General features: G+C 38.8%; 2 protein-coding genes across 4 annotated transcripts in view; both read right to left on the bottom strand.

Moving 5' to 3' along the window:
• Nucleotides 1-19,282, bottom strand: part of INTS4 (integrator complex subunit 4) — a 123,757-nt gene that overhangs the window by 31,845 nt on the left and 72,630 nt on the right. For all 3 annotated transcript variants that reach the window (XM_060105020.1, XM_060105023.1, XM_060105021.1), the window contains 4 exons: nt 15,221-15,363; nt 12,498-12,613; nt 10,146-10,279; nt 8,004-8,161 (listed from right to left, as the gene is read on the bottom strand). In XM_060105020.1, the coding sequence (XP_059961003.1) occupies nt 8,004-8,161; nt 10,146-10,279; nt 12,498-12,613; nt 15,221-15,363 (551 nt within the window). The remainder of the gene's footprint in view (nt 1-8,003; nt 8,162-10,145; nt 10,280-12,497; nt 12,614-15,220; nt 15,364-19,282) is intronic.
• On the bottom strand, nt 2,581-2,968 carry LOC132494282 (cytochrome b-c1 complex subunit 6, mitochondrial-like). The gene has a single exon (XM_060105283.1). The coding sequence runs from the start codon at nt 2,966-2,968 to the stop codon at nt 2,696-2,698; it is 273 nt and encodes a 90-aa protein (XP_059961266.1). The 3' UTR covers nt 2,581-2,695.

Genomic DNA, 19,282 nt, shown 5'->3' with positions numbered 1-19,282 from the left:
GCTATAATTCTCTGGAAAACAAAACTGTACTATGTTATAAAAGTCACACATATAGTCAAAAGTTTTGATCAGTAGCTTTATGCTAAGAAGTAATTCTAAGGGAAACATTCAACAGAAATGAAATGCTTTATGCTCCACAATATTCTTTGTTATGTGGACTGTTATAGTAAAACCCAGTAACTACTTAACTATTCAATGGTAGAGGAATTATTAAATAAATTACTGTACATACAGTCAGTGGAATAGTCTACAACCATTAAAATATAATATGGTAATAAGGTATATGATCTCAACTATGTAAAAACCATATATATATATATATATATATATATATATATATATATATACACACACACACACACATATATGAAATATGAGAAAAACAGAGCAAACTGTTTTCTAGATAGAGGTATTAGGGTGTTTTTTAGTGCCTTCTCCTAACTATGCTTTATTTTCCAAGTGTTTTATACAATCGGTAAGTATGTTTTATATCATCAGAAAAAAAAATTTTAAGGTACCATAGTGGGCTCCATTGGCTGCCTACCTAGTTAGTAATTTTCCACTTTTTCCTTACTAAGTGAACCCTGATTTTGTTCAAGAGAAGGTACCCCAAACCTAGTTCCAGGTAGAGTCCAACTGGACTAAGCTAATTAGCACACATCATCTTCCTGGTTAGGTCACCTAAGTTGGCCTTATGAGTCCTAATGGAAGGACTTATATTCAATGCTTGAAGCAGGTCTGATGGTGGTCTATGAATCACTCATACTCTCTTTCTCTTTCTCTCTCTCTGTCTCTATCTCTCACTAGACTGAACAAGAATGTTTTATAGTTCTGATTACCATTGGCAGTCATACTGTAACTCTAAAAGAAAAAAAGCCTTGGGATAAAGCAAATGTTGAGGACAAGAAAAATCCAAAGAGAGAGAGAAACTGGGTCCTTAATGATAGAAATGAACTACTTAACCATACCATACTAAGAAATGCCTCTGATTTCTGTTCATATGAAGAAATAAATAGCCATTATAAGTTAATTTGAGATAAGGTTTTCTGATACTCACAATTAAAGCATGCTAACTGGATATAGGTATAGACAAAGAGATTGCAACCATATTAAATACATCTGCCTGTGGACAAGAGAACAGAAAGTGGTACACACACATAAAATAGTTGTGTTCAGGGCTGGGACTACTGATTTGAAACATTTAATTTTTTAATAGGTTATACATACCTAGCTATAGAATTACACCTATAAGGAATAGAATTCAAAAGATACTAAAGGACAGACAATTAAATTAGTCCACTTTCCTATACCTGTGTGCTGCTAACCAGTAATCTTTTCCAGAGGCAACTACCATACCAGTTTCTTTTAAATTCTTTTGGAAATATGCTACACATCTACAAAAAGTAATGTTTTTCTTTTCTTTCTTCTTCTTTTTTGCGGAGGAGAGAGAGGGAGAATGAGAGAGAGTGCGAGCAAGCAAGCTAACAATCTCAGAAAAAATTCGTAGAAAGCTGCTTGGTTTTTGGTTTTTTGGTTTTTGTTTTTGTTTTTCGGTACGCGGGCCTCTCACTGTTGTGGCCTCTCCCGTTGCGGAACACAGGCTCCGGACGCGCAGGCTCAGTGGCCATGGCTCACGGGCCCAGCTGCTCCGCGGCATGTGGGATCTTCCTAGACCCGGGCATGAACCCGTGTCCCCTACATCGGCAGGCGGACTCTCAACCACTGCGCCACCAGGGAAGCCCAGCTGCTTGGTGTATTAATGTAGTATCAAAATTTCACACAGAAATGATAACTGTGGGAAACCTAAAGATCTGGCTCATGAGGGAAATTAACTGTTTCAGGGCTGGGATACTATATCAGGTTTATAGCAGCCTGTACAAAGTTGTCCATTGGACTAAGCCCCTCCCTCTTATTTCAGGCAACTTTCTGATAGCTAATGCTGCCTCCTGAGAACCTTGATACAAGAAAGGAGATGCCCTGGAAAGGAGCAAAAATGAATTATTTCCAAAGTGACTGAAGAAATTAGGGCCTGTGGCTTATATACCGACTCTTTTGAGTTTTGGTGATTTGAGCTAATCCCGGAGAGCCTGCTCATGTGTGGGAATCAAGCACAATAAAAGGCAAGACCCTGTACTAGCTAACCATAACTGTAAAATCCTATTTTGGCGGCCAGCTGGTCTCTCCCTTTCTCATCTCTGATGTGTCTCTTGAAAAAGATGGCCCTGAATCATCTACGTCTGAACCATTTCATCTCCAGAAAGATTCTGCCTTCTGCTACATTATAGAGAACACTGACCAGCTGACTATACATTAGCTGACTGCCCCCAAGTGTTAAGTCATTCTACCAACCTCGCCCTGTAGCATTTGCTCTGAATTGCACAAAATAAGATGCAACCCAACTAGCCATGGGAAATCTGAACTATTATACAAACAAAAACAGAAACTTGCCAGCCCTGCTTAAAACGCTCTGTGTCCCAGTGTTTCCTCTCTCTATTTCTTTTATTTTTTTGCTGACCACTGGACTTTATTAAGATGGAATCACTGATAATTACATGGAAGCTACCTGCCTAAGCCAAAATCCTTGAGGTTCACATGAACTTAGTTATACAAATAAGAAACAAATGGCATGTTCAAAACCATAAGGAAATATCCCGACGCTCAGGTGATGAAGGCTGGGGTGAATGAATCGTCACACTTATTTCAAGCTGTTAAAGAGTTTGTGGGCCACGCAGTGGTCCCTTGCATGCAAGAAGTCAAAGACCTCCTCTGTGCAATCCTCCTCTGTCAGTGACCTGGAGGATACATGCTCATCACAGAGCTCTAGCCGCTCCCAAGCCTTTACACATTTCTCCAGCTGCTCGCATTGCTCTCTCACTGTTGTTAGGGGATCCACTAATTCCTCCTCCTCTTCCTTCTCCTTGGGCTCTCCGGACCCAGTCAGCATCCTTTGCTCATCCTCCAGCCCCATGTCTGGCTGCTGTTGTGGACTCAACATGAGCAGCCACAGCGACACCTATTCTCTGTATTTCTTTATGCCCACAATCCTCAGGAAGCCTCAGTTTAGACATCCATCAGGAGACTATGGACTCTTTAATGAAAAAGGTACAAAAAAGCACCTCCTATGTGCACTGTACTAGGTGTGCTAGGTGTTTCCTTATTTGAGCTCATTTAATCCTTACAATGTGAACTGCAATTATAGGCATACTTTGGAAAATTGTGGGTTCAGCTCCAGACCACCACAAATAAAGCAAATATCACAATAAAGCTAGCTAGGCACGCAAGTTTTTTGGTTTCCCAGCATATAAAAGTCATGTTTACATTACACTAGAGGTTATACTGTTCTCCACAGTGGCTGTACCAATTTACGTTCCCACAAACTGTAGGAGGGTTCCTTTTCTCTATACGCTCTCCATCGTTTGGTATTTGTAGACTTTTTGATGATGGCCATTCTGACCAGTGTGAGGTGATAGTATCTCACTGTAGTTTTGATTTGCAGTCTCTAATAATTAGTAATGTTGAGTACCTTGTCATGTGCCTGTTAGCCATCCGTATGTCAAACTATGTTGAATAAAAGTAGTGAGAGTGGGGCTTCTCTGGTGGTGCAGTGGTTGAGAGTCTGCCTGCCAATGGAGGGGAAACGGGTTCGTACCCCGGTCCGGGAAGATCCGTGGTGAGAGTGGGCATCCTCTTTTTCCTGATCTTAGAGGGAATGCTTTCAGCTTTTCACCACTGAGTATGATGTTGGCTGTAGGTTTGTCATATATGGCCTTTATCATATTGAGGTATGTTCCCTCTATGCCTGCTTTCTGTAGTGTTTTTATCAGAATTGGATGTTCCATTCTATCAAAAGCTCTCTGTTATCTTTGAGATGATTATATGGTTTTTATTCTTCAATTTGTTATTGTGGTGTATCACATTGATTGATTTGCAGATATTGAAAAATCCTTGCATCCCTGGAATCAATCCCACTTGATTGTGAAGGATGATCCTTTTAATGTATTGTTAGATTTAGTTTGCTAGTATTTTGTTGAGGATTTTTGCATCTATATTCATCAGTGATATTGGCCTGTAATTTTATTTTTTTGTGATACCTTTTCTAGTTTGGGTATCAGGGTGATGGTGGCCTCACAGAATGAGTTTGGAAGTGTTCCTTCTTCTGAAATGTTTTGGAAGAGTTTCAGAAGGACAAGTGCTAACTCTTCTCCAAATGTTTGATGGAATTCACCTGTGAAGCCATCTGGTCCTGGACTTTCATTTGTTGGGAATATTTAAATTACTGATTCAACTTCAGTACTGGTAATTGCTCTGTTCATATTTTCTATTTCTTCCTGGTTCAGTCTTGGGAGACTGTACCTTTCTAAGAATTTGTCCATTTCTTCTAGGTTGTCTATTTTGTTGGTGTACAGTGGTTCATAGTAGTCTCTCATGATCTTTTGTATTTCTGTGGTGTTGGTTGTTAACTTCTCCTTTTCATTTCTGATTTTATTGGTTTGGGCCCTCTCCCGTTTTTTCCTGATGAGTCTGGCTAAAGGTTTATCAATTTTGCTTATTTTTTTTTAAAGAATCAGCTTTTAGTTTCATCAAACTTTTCTATTGTTCTTTTAGTCTCTTTTTCATTTATTTCTGCTCTGATCTTTATGATTTCTTTCCCTCTAGTAACTCTGGGTTTTGTTTGTTCTTCTTTCTATAGTTGCTTTAGGTGTAAAGTTAGGTTGTTTTGAGATTTTTCTTGATTCCTGAGGTAAGCTTGTATTGCTATAAACTTCCCTCTAAGAGCTGCTTTTGCTGCATCCCATAGGTTTTGGATTTTCGTACTTTTGTTTTCATTTTTCTCCAGGTATTTTTCTGATTCCTCTTTGATTTGAAACAAGTCTTTGGATGTTAAATCTCACTATACCAGATCCTTCATGTCATATAGACTGTTTATGCAGAAACAGAGCAGTGTGACAAGAGGGAAGGGCTGGAAAAATCTATGTTCTAGTCCAAGGCTTTGCCTTTGACAGTCTTCTCCCTTCTTCACTTGACTAATTTCTATTCATTCGTCTGGTCATTGCATAAACCGTGAAAGGAAGGGTTAGGTGCCCCCTTCTGTCTTCTAGAAAACCCTGTATTTAATGTATTATGTGCAAAGCACAATACTGCATTGCCTGTTTACCTAGCTATTTCCCCAACCAGGCTGTAAGATCCCTTGCAGCAGAGACTATGTCTTATTTACTATTGAGTCCCTTCTGCCTAGCACAATGCTTGGCACTAAAAAACCATATAACAAATTAATGAACTCCAGCTCCCTCACTCATTGTAAAAATTGGATAATTCTCATGGAATTGTTTTCAAATTCAATGAAATAATGTACATAAAACAGAACAGTGGGCACTTAATAGACAGCAATTCTTGCTATGATCAAGGATAGTGGAACCTTACAAAAGATTAAATCCATGCAACTGAAGGTGAGGTATGACCAGAAGAAAATGCCATCTATAAAAATAGTAAAAGTCTTCATTCCTGGTTAAGCCATCATAACCAGAGTTTTCAACAAATATTTACCAAGCTCCTAAATAAGGCACCCAAAATACAGTGGTGAAGACAAAGTAGTTATGTCAAGTTCTAAAAACAAACCAAAAAAATCATCCCCCAGGGTCCTCACTGAACTACAGCAGTGAGGTGAAATATTTGGGTGACATGGCTGCTTAGATTACAACAAAGGACAATGTGTTTGACGGTGAAGTTTGTTTGATATTAGTACTAACAAGTAAACGGCCAGAGTCCTAATCAGAGAAACTTCTGCATGAAATTCTGACTAACATTTCACTTTTCAGCAACTACGGAAAAATGTAAATTCTGAAGAACCCCAGGGATCATCTGACGTATCTCCACTGATAAAAGAATCCCCTTCACTGCTGCATATCAGAGAGCAACAATTTTAGAGTCAAACAAAGCTAGATTTAAATCCCAGTTCTGCTACTTCCTAACAAACTGCTTCATTTCCCCAAATTTCTATTTCTTCATTATAAAATGGTTAACAACATCTAACTGCAATAATATTTGTAAAACACAGTAGGTCATCAGTAATTAATGCACCATCTGCTTTCCTTTTCGGAACTTTCACCATCCTGGCCACCTTTCTCAGAATGCACTTAACTAGAAACATAGTGCCCAGGACTGACCACAGCAGTAGAACCGCGGTCTGACCAGCCCAAAGCCCAACAGGACTATCACCTCATAAAATCCAGATCATAAGAGTGACTCAAACCTGGGTGTTTATTGAGTACCTACTAATAGCCAGCACTGCAGGTGATGACCAAATTGGCTTGCTTTTGTCCATTTTGTACCTTCTCAGTGCCAACTGGATAGAAAACTGTCAAGAACAAAACTTAAATGTTTATTTAGGTGTGGCTGAGTGGGAAAGTAGAGCTTATTTTCCTGGGCTCAGGGCCAAAAACTTCAGTAGCAGCTTCTAAATTTAATCACCTTGGTGAGGGAGCAGATGAGAAAGAAAATGTGATCCAGGCATCACTTCAGGGTCAGCAAACTTTTTCTGTAAAGGGTCACACAGTAAACATTTTAGGCTTTGTAGTCCATATAGTCTCTGTGGTAACTACTCAATCTACCACTGCAGCAATGAAAGCAGCCATAGACAGTACCTAAACGAATGGCTGTGGCTGTGCTTCAATCAAACCTTATTTACAAAAGCAGACAGATACTGTCTTTGCTAAAGGCAAATGAGGGGCTTCCCTGGTGGCGCAGTGGTCAAGAATCCTCCTGCCAAGGCAGGGGACACGGGTTCGAGCCCTGGTCCGGAAAGATCCCACATGTTGTGGAGCAACTAAGTCCATGCACCACAACTACTGAAACCCACGTGCCTAGAGTCCGTGCTCCGCAACAGGAGAAGCCACTGCAATGAGAAGCCCATGCACCGCAACGAAGAGTAGACCCCACTCCCTGCAACTAGAGAAAGCCTGCGCGCAGCAACGAAGACCCAACGCAGCCAAAAATAAATAAATAAATTTATTTTAAAAATTAAAAAAAAAAATAGGGCTTCCCTGGTGGCGCAGTGGTTGGGAGTCCGCCTGCCAATGCAGGGGACACAGGTTCGTGCGCCGGTCTAGAAGGATCCCATGTGCCGCAGAGCGGCTGGGCCTGTGAGCCATGGCCGCTGAGCCTGCGCGTCTGGAGCCTGTGCTCCACAGCGAGGGAGGCCACAACAGTGAGAGGCCCGCGTACCACACACACACAAAAAAAAAAAATTAAAAAAAATAAAGGCAAATGGGTTTCATTTCTTTTCAAATCATTCAGGACATACTAATAGGGCCTGGCAGAGTCAGTTGATTGTTCTCAATATCCTTCCCTTCTTCCTTAGTAACAGAGTCACTAAGTGTTAACTAAGCATTGGTCACCCAGAACAAACACTACCTTTCCTAGCTCCTTACAGCTAGATATAGCCATGTGACTTAAGTTCTAGTCAATGGGACACAAGTAAAATTAGAACATGCAACTTTGGGGAAATGTCTTTAACAGGGAGTGGTTATAGAAATGATGCCCTTTTGCTCTTTCCTTTTTCCTAGAGGCTGGATTACAAAGGGGATAGTTACAGTTTGGATCTTCAGGCAAAGGCCACTTGATGCAGAAGATGGAGAAATAAGAAAGAATGAGTCTAGGTCATCAGCCATCTCAGCTCTGTCCGCCTATGAGAAACAATTAAACTTTTATCCTGTTTAAGCCACTGCTAGTTGCATTTTCTGTTACCCTAACTAATATAAGGTAAGAATTGAAAACAGCTTCTTTGTAACTCTTTCTAGTTTTGTACTAATCATCAGTCTTGTCATGAACACAAAGCTTTCTTTGTAATATGCTTAAACCACAATCTAATCCAAATAAAAACATCATAAAATCATGTCAACACAGTCAGAAAAACTAGCCTATAACCAACATTAGAAATCAAAAGGATCAAGCCAAGCATAACAACGTTAACTTTGTCAAAGGAAAGGGATGACCAATCACCTCACCTGATGGTGAACTCTAGCAGCTCCTGAGTTCCTTGAGGGTCCAGGTGTTGAAGACTGTATACCCTTTCAAGGCTCTGCTGCAGGAACTGATGGGAAGGATCCTCATGAGGCATGATATTGGGAGAAAGAGCTGATGACAGTAGTTTTCTACCTGGTAACTAAGCAAACACAGTGGGGTTACAGTGCCATCAAATTCTGTGGCTTAAAATAAAAAAGAACAACTTCTGTGGCTCAGTTTTTGGTAACATGAAGAAACCAGGAAAAAAATGGGAACCAAACAAAGAAATGGGGAAAAAAAGCTAGATAATTCTGTAAACAACCTTTTTCTCCTTCCTCAGCTTAAGTGGGAGAAAGGGAAAGAAAGAGAGAAAACGAACATGGTCTACCGAATATAGCCACAGCTGCAAGGAGAAAAAAAGAGAATGGTATAACATTATTTTCTATTGCTTACTGAAATAAATGGGCTAACCACAGAAATAGGACAAAAATTAATCTGTAGTCACATTTATTTTTAACCTTTATTTGATCATTCACTTCATAGAAGAGTGATGATTTATTCCCAAATAAGTTTATATAGCATGTTGTGAAAATGTTTTTTATGATGATAATTATAATCCTTGTTCTTACTGTTAAAAGTGGCTACCTTTCAAGAAAGGGATGAGGAAGGGAGAGCAAAAAGGATTTTACTTTAACTTTGTATCTTCTATATAGTTTAGATTTTCTAACCATGTACATATATTATTCTAAATAAAGTCATTTAGAGTTACTTAAGCAGGGATGAGTAAATACAGATAAAGAGCTTAGAAAAGTGCCTGCACACAGCATTCAGTAAGTGTTTGCTATTATTACCGTTATGGTTCATTAAAATTTTTTTCTTTCTATATCTCTCGGTTTAAAAATAAAGAGTTTATTATTAAAAAATAAACTTGGGAGTTCCCTGGTGGTGCAGTGGATAACACTCTGCGCTCCCAATGCAGGGGCTCTGGGTTTGATCCCTGGTCAGGGAGCTAGATCCCACACACATGCCGCAACTAAGAAGCCTGCCTGCTGCAACTAAGATCCGCAACCAAAAAAAAAAACTTGCTGAGAATCATAGCTTTATGTAATTATTAAGATATAACACAATCTTATCCTTGATTTAAAATATGTTGTTCCAGATTTCTTCTTCTTGACTAATATAACATAATCAATAACCCAGGGACATTTTTTTTAACATCTTTATTGGAGTATAATTGCTTTACAATGGTATGCTAGTTTCTGCTTTATAAAAAAGTGAATCAGCTATACATATACATATATCCCCAAATCTCCTCCCTCTTGCATCTCCCTCCCACCCTCCCTGTCCCACCCCTCTAGGTGGTCACAAAGCACCGAACTGATCTCCCTGTGCTACGTGGCTGCGTCCCACTAGCTACTTATTTTACGTTTGGTAGTGTATATATGTCCATGACACTGTCTCACTTCGTCCCAGCTTACCCTTCCCCCTCCCCATGTCCTCAAGTCCATTCTCTATGTCTGCGCCTTTATTCCTGTCCTGCCCCTAGACCCAGCAACATTTAAAAAATGAATCTTCTTAAAAGATTCAGAGCAGGGACTTCCCTGGTGGCACAGTGGTTAAGAATCCGCCTGCCAATGCAGGGGACACAGGTTCGAGCCCTGGTCCAGGAGGATCCCACATGCCACAGAGGAACTAAGCCCATGCGCCATGACTACTGAGCCTGCACTCGAGCCCGTGAGCCACGACTACTGAGCCTGTGCTCTAGAGCCTGAGAGCCACAACTACTGAGCCTGTGTGCCACAACTACTGAAGCCCGCGTGCCTAGAGCCTGTGCTCTGCAACAAAAGAAGCCACCGCAATAAGAAGCCCGCACACCGCAACGAAGAGTAGCCCCCACTCTCTGCAACTAGAGAAAGCCCACACAGAGCAACAAAGACCCAAAGCAGCCAAAAATAAATAAATTTATTAAAAAACAAAAAAAGATTCAGAGAAAAGTACAAAACAATAGAAGAAAGCCAAAGAGAGAAAGAGAATGAATGAATGTGTTTTCAGAGAATATACAGTCTGCTTTCTGCTACTTAACAACCACACGGGACTAAAAATCAAAAAACCAAAAACAAGGACGAAAGATGTTTTCAACATACCCTCAAGGCAGGAACAAGATGAGAAAGACTGTCTCGGAGGTAGGCATAGTGTCTGAAGGTATGATCTGAGAACAATGCAGGCATGGTTGGACAGGTTTTAGCAGCATTGAAAATAAGAACCAAAACTGCAATGTCTGATAAATAAGTGGGTTAAGTAAACTTGGAGGTATAAAAGGTTGAGCTTGGCCAGAATTGGTGCCTCTACTTCTAACCCCCCAAATTCCTGTTAAATGACTACAATTTTCTAACAAAGAAATGCAAAGTCAAAGAGATACATTACCTCACTCCAAATTACCCCAATTACCCCTCCAATTACCAAAGAAAGGTTTTTTAAAATAATGCCTGCTGCCAAGAATACAAACAAATAGGAACTTCTGGAACAATGCCTACTAAAGTATATACTGGCACAATCCCTTGGAATAATAATTTGGTACTAGATAGGAGTCTTATCAATGTTGAGTAATTCCACATCTCAAAATCAAATAGCAGAGAATCATTTACAGTAGCAAATAATCAGTAACAACCTAAATGTCCAAAACCAGGAGAATGATTAAATAACTTGTGTTTCACCTACTTGATGGAGTATTACACAATCGTTAAAAATTATCTTTATAAAAGATTTTTAATATTGTATCAAAAGCATTTTGTCATAAGTGAAAAAAGCAGACTCTAAAATGTATAGGCAATATGACAGCAGCTATCTATCATCAAATGTTTGTTGATGAAATAAAATGTTAAAAAATAAAATGACAGCAAAATCCCAAACCCAAGCTTTTAAAAAGGGAGGATGAAACACACTAAAATATTAAGTCAATTACATTGGCTATTAAGACTCTGGGTGTTACATATGAAATTTCCTCTTTCTACTTTTAAAAGTTTCCTTTCTATGTATATTAATTTTGTAACAGGGAAAAACAGAAATTAAAAATACAAGATAAACATACCTTCCAATCTTCTGTATATATCTCTATGGCAGAGTGTGCTATTTGCCTACCCAGTATCCATTGTTCCCTTTTTCCTTACTAATAGAATATTGATTTTATTCCAAATATCCTCTAACTTCCTGCCTAGAACCTGGACCTGATGACTGGAGCTCTAGCAGTAATTTTGGACAACTGAAAATGGCAGAACAGAAAAATGGAAGGAGCCTAGATCACCAAGAATAATGTGTAACTACTATACCAGACTGCTTACCTCCAGACTTCTTTTACATTGAGGAAAAAAAAAAAAAACTGTAATTAACATTTAAGATACATTTGGGGCAATCTCTGTTATTCACAGCCAAACATATTTCTTAAATAACACAATTCTCCAACTACCCAGAAAAATATCTTAACATTAGGCTTCCAAAAATGTTTAGTATTTTTTTTTAACATGAAAGGGGCTTCAGATTTCAGGGCACTTTAATATGTCCTGTGTGATTGGTAATAACACCTAGCCCACAAGTCTCTCTCTGATGAGCTGAATTTCAAATAGTCATAGTATTGCACCTTTAGAGGTAAGGTCAGGGATGTGCCTTTTTTAGATGTAAACACAGAGTCAGGCATTGGTTAGTACATCAATTACACAGATCTTTTAAAAAATTCTCCAAATGCCCTGTGAAAATTTAAAAAAAAGAATTAAGAGAGAATACAATGGTCATCACAAAAGCCAGTTATCTGGCTGATCCCTGTATCTCAATAAATACCCCCCTAAACCTCACCAAGGACGTGCTATAGAGTGAAAAGAACCATGGGAGAGTATGGATGTACTGATGTAAATGTATTCCCATTACTGGAAAACAACCCGACGGCATGGCATGCTGCCAAAAGCTATCACAACCCCCCTGAACTTGTATCAGAGCTAGAGTAATCATGCAGCCTAGCTCAGCCCATCCCCTCCTTCAGGCTGCAGATCAAATTAAGCATGGAATAAGACATAATAGGGAAAAGTCCACAGGCTTTAAAACCAAAGATGTCTGTCTGGCTTTGAATCCCAGATTTGCTGCTTAGAGAGTTACTTAGCCTCTCTGAGCCTCAGTTCCTCATCTGTAAGCAGGAAATAATACCTCCTTCCAGGGTTGTTTGCAGATCAGTGATAAAAATGTATGAAGCATTTAAACAGTATGTGGAATATAGTAGATGCTCAATAAATGGTTAAAAATTAGTATTAGTATTAAATGGCAAAGTTGAATTACTGTGAATATAAGAATAAAAGCTGAGGAAAATAATCATTAGGCTCCCTCAGGATATACTTTTAACTAAAAGAAATGAGAAAGAAAAATAACATCAAAACAAAACAAAACCCTCAGACCATCCAAGCTATACTGCAGAAAAAGATGCCAAAATTCCCTGCTAAATCAGCAGAGGATACAAGCTGGATCATCCATGTCTGGTTCAGCTGTGTCAAAAAACGGGTGGGTGCTCAGGAGCTCAGGCACCAAGGGAAGCACCAGTGTTGGATGCCGACTTCCCAGAAACTTCAAGCATCTGAAACAAGCAAAATGAGAAACAAGCAAACTTCTTTTTAAAAAAGTACTGGTAATTGGAATCAGAAAACCTGACTCAGAATTACAAATTCTCAACGATCTACTTTTGTTACCTCTATGACTTCAGACAAGTCATTCAATTATTCCGGAACTCAAGTTAATTCATCTAAAAACTTGGTTATTATGAAGATAGAAGAGCTGATATGACAGATATTACTACAGGTTATTTAACTAACAACCATTTCCCCCAGCTTCCTTGCCAAGAGAACCCTGATTTTACTCAGGTATCAGGTAAGTAGCAAAGTGCTCAATGAAGGTAGGCCTAGCCCAAGGGCTCAACCACAACTGGTCTAAACTCATCATGGCAATCCCAAGTCCATTTTACAGAGACTGCTTTGCAGGTAGTCAAGTAACCCAGTTCTGGTCAATGGAACAAGAGGGGAAGTCTGCTGGGGAGCTTCTCAGGAATGTTTTCCTTATCAAATGAAGTGCATACAAATGAACATATCTATGAAACGGAAACAGACTCACAGATACAGAGAACAGATTTGTGGTTGGGAAGGGGGGTGGGGGAGGGAAGTATTGGGAGTTTGGGATTAGCAAATGCAAACTATTATATATAGGATGGATAAACAAGGTCCTATTGTATAGCACAGGGAACTATATTCAATACCCTGTGATAAACCATAATGGGAAAGAAAATGAAAAATAATATACATATATGTATAACTGAATCACTTGGCTGTACAGCAGAAATTAACACAACATTGTAAATCAACTATACTTCAATAAAATTTTAAAAAAAGAGAAGTGCATGGAGGGAATGTCCTTTTCTTTCTGTCTTAAGATATTGTCTTATGAGGTAGCCATATTGCAACCATGAGGAGAAAGCCAAGAGAATTGCAAAGAAGTCAACCAGAGTACTAGCCCTGTTAAGCTGTTGAATGACCAATCCTGAAATCAACTTTCTGACTTCTTGTTATGCAAAAAAATTAGACCTTACTGTTTAAGCCACTTTTAATCAGATTTTCTGTTACTTGTAGACAAAAGCATTCTAACTGATATCCTGGGTGAAGTTCTAGAATCAGAAGAAATCTGATCTGAAACAGGAAACTTAATAACTCTGTGGCCTTGAGCAGATATATTTTTACCTACAAATGAGATTAAATATAATTACTTCATACAATTGCTATAAGGATTAAATGAGATAATGAATGAAAAGTACTTAGCAAGGTATCTGCCATTATATAATAAGAACTCAATTAACTATTAGTTAGCTATTATTAATTGGCTATTAGTTAACTACTATGACTACATGAAGACCCTTTATAAGTTATAAAGAACTACATGTGTGCTGGTATTTATGCTTTTTTGGTTATTTTTAAGTAAGTCCTGGTGTAGAAGTTGTGTTGAATTGAAAATAAATATAAACCTTAATTTAATGTTCTCACTGAGTTTATAATCTAACTGAGGCAAAGATGACTAACATTATAAGGTAATGAACTATCAAATGAATGATACCCTGCTTTCTACCTGTCAAAGGTAGAAGGGATCACTATGATCAGAGAAAGTTGCACAAAGAAGATGAGACTTCACCAAGGACTGGAGAATACGAAGATAAGCAAAAGAGAGAAAACAAACCCCATGAACAAACTGATGGCTATATGGGGCATGAAAGGCATCACATTTAAAACACTTGATACTGTTAGGAAAGTACACTTTTCTCCAGTTCTGTCTTAAAGAACTTAATTCACTAGTTTTCTGACCTCTCTCAGCCCATTTACTCACTGTGCCTCAGGGGACATTGTATCTCCACATCCCAAATGACTGAGTGCTCCTTGAAGACACTCAATAAATGTACAATGAATTGAGCTGAATTGGACTGAACAAACATGAAGAAATGGCAAAACAGAAAACCAGGTATCGAAAATGTTACCTAGAGCAAGATTCCCTGGCATTTTTAGTTCTTACGATGTCTTCCAAGCACCTGATGTGACCCACAGTTTTTCGACTTTTAATAACAATTTTTTAAAATAAATAAACCATGTATTTGCAGTGGTCTCATCACATAAGCTCACTGAAATATGTGGAGTACAACAACGCACAGTTTATATGAAATGTATGCAAGGAGCTCCTCAAACAGCAATTCATGAACAGTGTTAAGCTTGACTCTAGCCAGTAAAGCTAGAGGTAATCGGGAAAATATGATTGTGATTTTCCATCTGAAGACCAAATACTCACCCTCGCTCTAATCTCTACAATGATGGCAATAGACAAAGAGTGACTAACACTATATAAGAGGAAAAGGAAATCTAATCGACTCATCTCTGTACCTCCAAAACTTACCACAGGGCTTGGCACACAGTAAGCACACAGCAGGCACATAATATTTGCTAGGTGGATGGATGGACAAATGAATAACCTAAAATGTGATATTCAATTTAGGAACCAGACTCTTGAGAGTATAGTTATGTTGAATCAGGTTTCTAAGTTGAAGACAAAATTGAAGGCCATACCCCAATCTATGATGATCCACTAAATAATGTCAACATTGTACATTTACCATATTATCAGACTCAGCGAACAAATGAGCAAAAAAAATCCTTACTTCCATATGGAGTCCCTATCAGTAGGGTACTTGGTTAAATTTTTCAGCAGCTCCACCAGCGCAAGATGAATCCCTTCTTTCGTTGAAACATTAGTGCAACATAAGAGTTCATGAAGAGCCTCTCTAATATCTCTGGATGAATCCTTAAAAAAAGAAAAAGGTATTAATAATAATAGCAGTCACTATGGATTAGTTATTATGGAGGAGGATACAAGTTAAAGTGGGAGTGCAGGGTAAAGAACTTCTCAATTTTCAGGAAGGGGAGGGGCCAGTCTTCACAGAGGAGGAAAAATTTGAAATGATATTCGAAGAATTCATTCATTTGTTCATTCATTAATCTGTACACTCAACATTTACTGAACACTTATTAAACAGTCAACATTTATCAGCACCTACTATGTACCAAGTGCTAGGGATACAGCAGTAACTAAAATTGAACCCCTGCTCTCAGGAGTTTCCTTTTAGTGAAAAGACAAAAATGAATAACTAAATATATAGGTGAGATATGAGAAACTATAAAGCAGGTTAAGGTTAAGAGTGCTAGGATAGGGGCCTCCCTGGTGGCGCAGTGGTTGAGAGTCCGCCTGCCGATGCAGGGGATACGGGTTCGTGCCCCGGTCTGGGAGGATCCCATATGCCGCGGAGCGGCTGGGCCCGTGAGCCATGGCCGCTGGGCCTGCGCATCCGGAGCCTGTGCTCCGCAACGGGAGAGGCCACAACAGTGAGAGGCCCGCATACCGCAAAAAGAAAAAAAAAAAAAAAAAAAAAAAAGAGTGCTAGGATAGGTGGGGTATTTTACATGGCATAATCAAAGGGAACAGCAAACATAAAGGCCATGATGTGAAAGCATGTTGAAAAATAGCAGTGTGGCTACAGCAGAGTAAACAAAAAGAGAGTAGGTACCAGATGATGTCAGAGAGTGGCCTCTTCCCTCCCCAACACTTTCTGCTCAACCTCACTAAAATGATTAGAAAAGCTCACCAACAACTTCTTAATGCTAATGTAAATGAAAACATATCAGTTTTACTCTTATTTGATATCTCCATAGCACTTTTTGCCAGTTCTTTAAAACTTTTTAATATAGACAATTTGAAACATGTGTAAAAGTAGAGATAGTTCCCCAGTTTCAACAATTAACTCATAGCCAATCTTGCTTCATCTATACTTTTACCCACTCCTCCCAGATTACTTTGAAACCAATCAGAGAAATCATAGCATTTTGTTGGTAAATATTTCCAGAATACCTCTTTTTAAAAATGATTATTTTTTTTAAAAACCCACAAAAGCAATATCATGCCTAAAATTTTAATAATTCTTTAATAGCAAATATCCACTCCATAATAAAATTTCCCTGACTCAAAAAGTTTTTATTTGTTCTAATCAGGCTCCAAGAACGTCCGCACATTGCAATTGGGTAATATGTCCCTTAAGTATCTTTTAATACGTAAAATCTCTTTACATCTCACTTTTTTTTCCCCTTGCAATTTCTCCCCTGTATATCCTGAGATGGTAGTTTGATTTAGAGGCTTAATCACATTCAGGTTCAATTTTTTTATAAGACCACTTCACAGGTAGTACTGTGTACCTCCCTCAGTAACTATATTTTTCTTTTTGTGATATTAGTAACCACTGAAGATCACTGCCTAGATCTAGTAATTCATTAAAGTTGTAAAACAATGATATATAAATTCTATCATTCTTCTTCATTCATCAACTGGAATACTTCTACAAAGAAAAACTTCCCCTTATCAACTAGCTGGTTGTCTTGAAGTTCCATCTGTATAGGAAAAGGAAGGATAAAAGCTTGATTCCTTAATTTACCAGTTTTCAAAATAATGAGTTGATTACTAAGCATCTTCTAAAGGTGACTAATGCAGTGTTTTGTTTTTGAATTATTATAAAATCATGGGTTTCAACATATTTGCAGTTGTAATCCTTAAAGATATGTTTCACCTTTGGCCTGTGTGAGTCTATTTAAGTTATCTCCTGGGTCTTTTTGATATAAGCCTAGAGGTCTTTGATAGCTAATGTTCGCTTTCTGTATGAAAAAGACAGTACAAGGTCATCTTGTTACATTTCCTACACCACACTTGGAATCAGCCATTTCTCTTTGGAATTTTGGTTCCTTTTAGTGGGAAATGGGATCTCCAAAGCATTTTTTTAAAAGTCAGGTTTGAGAATTCCCTGGAAGTCCAGTGGTTAGGACTCCATGCTCTCACTGCTGAGGGCCTGCGTTCAATCCCTGGTTAGAGAATTAAGATCCCACAAGCCACGTGGCTTGGCAAAAAAAAAAAAGGTCAGGTTTACTGACATATAATTTACATTCTGTAAAATTCATCCTTTTTAGTGTACACTTCCATGAGTTTAACAAATGCATATAGTTATGTAACCACCATGATAATCAAGATATAAAACACTTGCATCACCCAAACACTTCCCTCGTGTCCCTTGGTAGTCCACCTCTCACCCCCAGCCTCTGACAACCACTGATGCATTTTCTGCTACAGTTTTGTCTTTTCCAAAATGTCATATAAATGAAATCACAGAGTATGCTGCTTCTTGTGTCTGGCTACTTTCACTTAGCGTAATGCATCTGACATTCATTCATCCATGTTGTTATGTGTATCAGCAGCTATTCCTTTTTATTACTGAGTAGTAATCCATTGTATAGATGTACCGTAGTTAATTTATCCATTCACCAACTGAAGGATTTTGTGTTGTTTCCAGTTTGGGACTATTATAAATAAAGCTGCAATAAACATTTGCATACAGGTCTTTGTGTGAACATGAGTTTTCAGTTTTCTTTAGTAAATACTTGAGAGCGGGACTGTGGGGTCATATGTTAAGTGTATATTTAATTTTTTTATTTTTTTTTTTTTTTTGCGGTACGTGGGCCTCTCACTGTTGTGGCCTCTCCCACTGCAGAGCACAGGCTCTGGACACGCAGGCTCAGCGGCCATGGCTCACAGGCCCAGCCGCTCCGCGGCATGTGCGATCTTCCCGGACCGGGGCACGAACCCACGTCCCCTGCATCGGCAGGCGGACTCCCAACCACTGCGCCACCAGGGAAGCCCTATATTTAATTTTATAAGACGCTGTCACAGTAGTTTCCAAAATGGCTCTACCATTTTGCATTTCCATCAGCAGTATATGAAAAGTGCCAGTTGTTCCCCATGTTCACAGCACTTGATATTGTCAGGGTTTCTTTTGTTTTTTTGTTTGTTTGTTTTTACCCATTCTAACAGATGAGTTGTTGTAATTTCTCACTATTGTTTTGTCTTTTTTGGGTTTTCTTGGCCACGCGGTACAGCTTGCAGGATCTTAGTTCCCTGAACAGGGACTGAACCCGGGCCCTCAGCAGTGAAAGTCCAGAGACCTAACCACTGGACTGCCAGGGAATCCCCTCACTATTGTTTTAATCTGCATTTCTCTAATGACTAATGATGTTAAGCACATTTTCACATGCTTATTTATTATTTGCCACTGCTATCTTCTTTGCTTAAGTGTCTGTTCAAATCTTTTGCTCATTTTTTAATTGGGTGGTGTACTTTCTTATTATTGAATACATATTCTTTTCATTTTTCTATTTTTTTTGGCCGTGCCGCATGGCTTGTGGGATCTTAGTTCCCCCACCAAGAATTAAACCCAGCCCCTTGGCAGTGTAATTGAGGAGTCCCAACCATTGGACTGCCAGGGAATTCCCTGAGAATTTTTACTATATTCTTTATCAGATGTGTGTTTTGCAAATATTTTCTCCTAGTCTGTGGTATGTCTTTTCAAAAAAAAATTTTTTTTTGGCTTAGAAAAACAGAAATTTATTGTCTGAGCTTTAGAGGCTTGACGTCCAAAAATCAAGATGTCAGCAGAGTCGGTTCCTTCTGAGGCCTGCGACACAGAATCTATTCCATAACCCCCCTCCTAGTTTGTGGTAACCTTACATTCCTTGCATGGCCTTGTACATGGCATTCTCTCTGTGTCTTCACATTGTCTTCCCTCTATGTGCATTTCTGTATCCAAATCTACCCCCTCCCTTTTTTGGGTACAGTTTACATATCAAAGCCA

This window comes from Mesoplodon densirostris, chromosome 7 (assembly GCF_025265405.1).
Source record: "Mesoplodon densirostris isolate mMesDen1 chromosome 7, mMesDen1 primary haplotype, whole genome shotgun sequence".
Lineage (NCBI taxonomy): Eukaryota > Metazoa > Chordata > Mammalia > Artiodactyla > Ziphiidae > Mesoplodon > Mesoplodon densirostris.
The sequence above is the reverse complement of the archived record's forward strand: the minus strand, read 5'-3'. Positions and strand labels throughout refer to the sequence as shown.

Coding starts and splice junctions, on each gene's coding strand:
- LOC132494282 (XM_060105283.1), bottom strand. CDS start 2,968: ATGGGGCTGGAGGATGAGCAAAGGATGCTGACTGGGTCCGGAGAGCCC.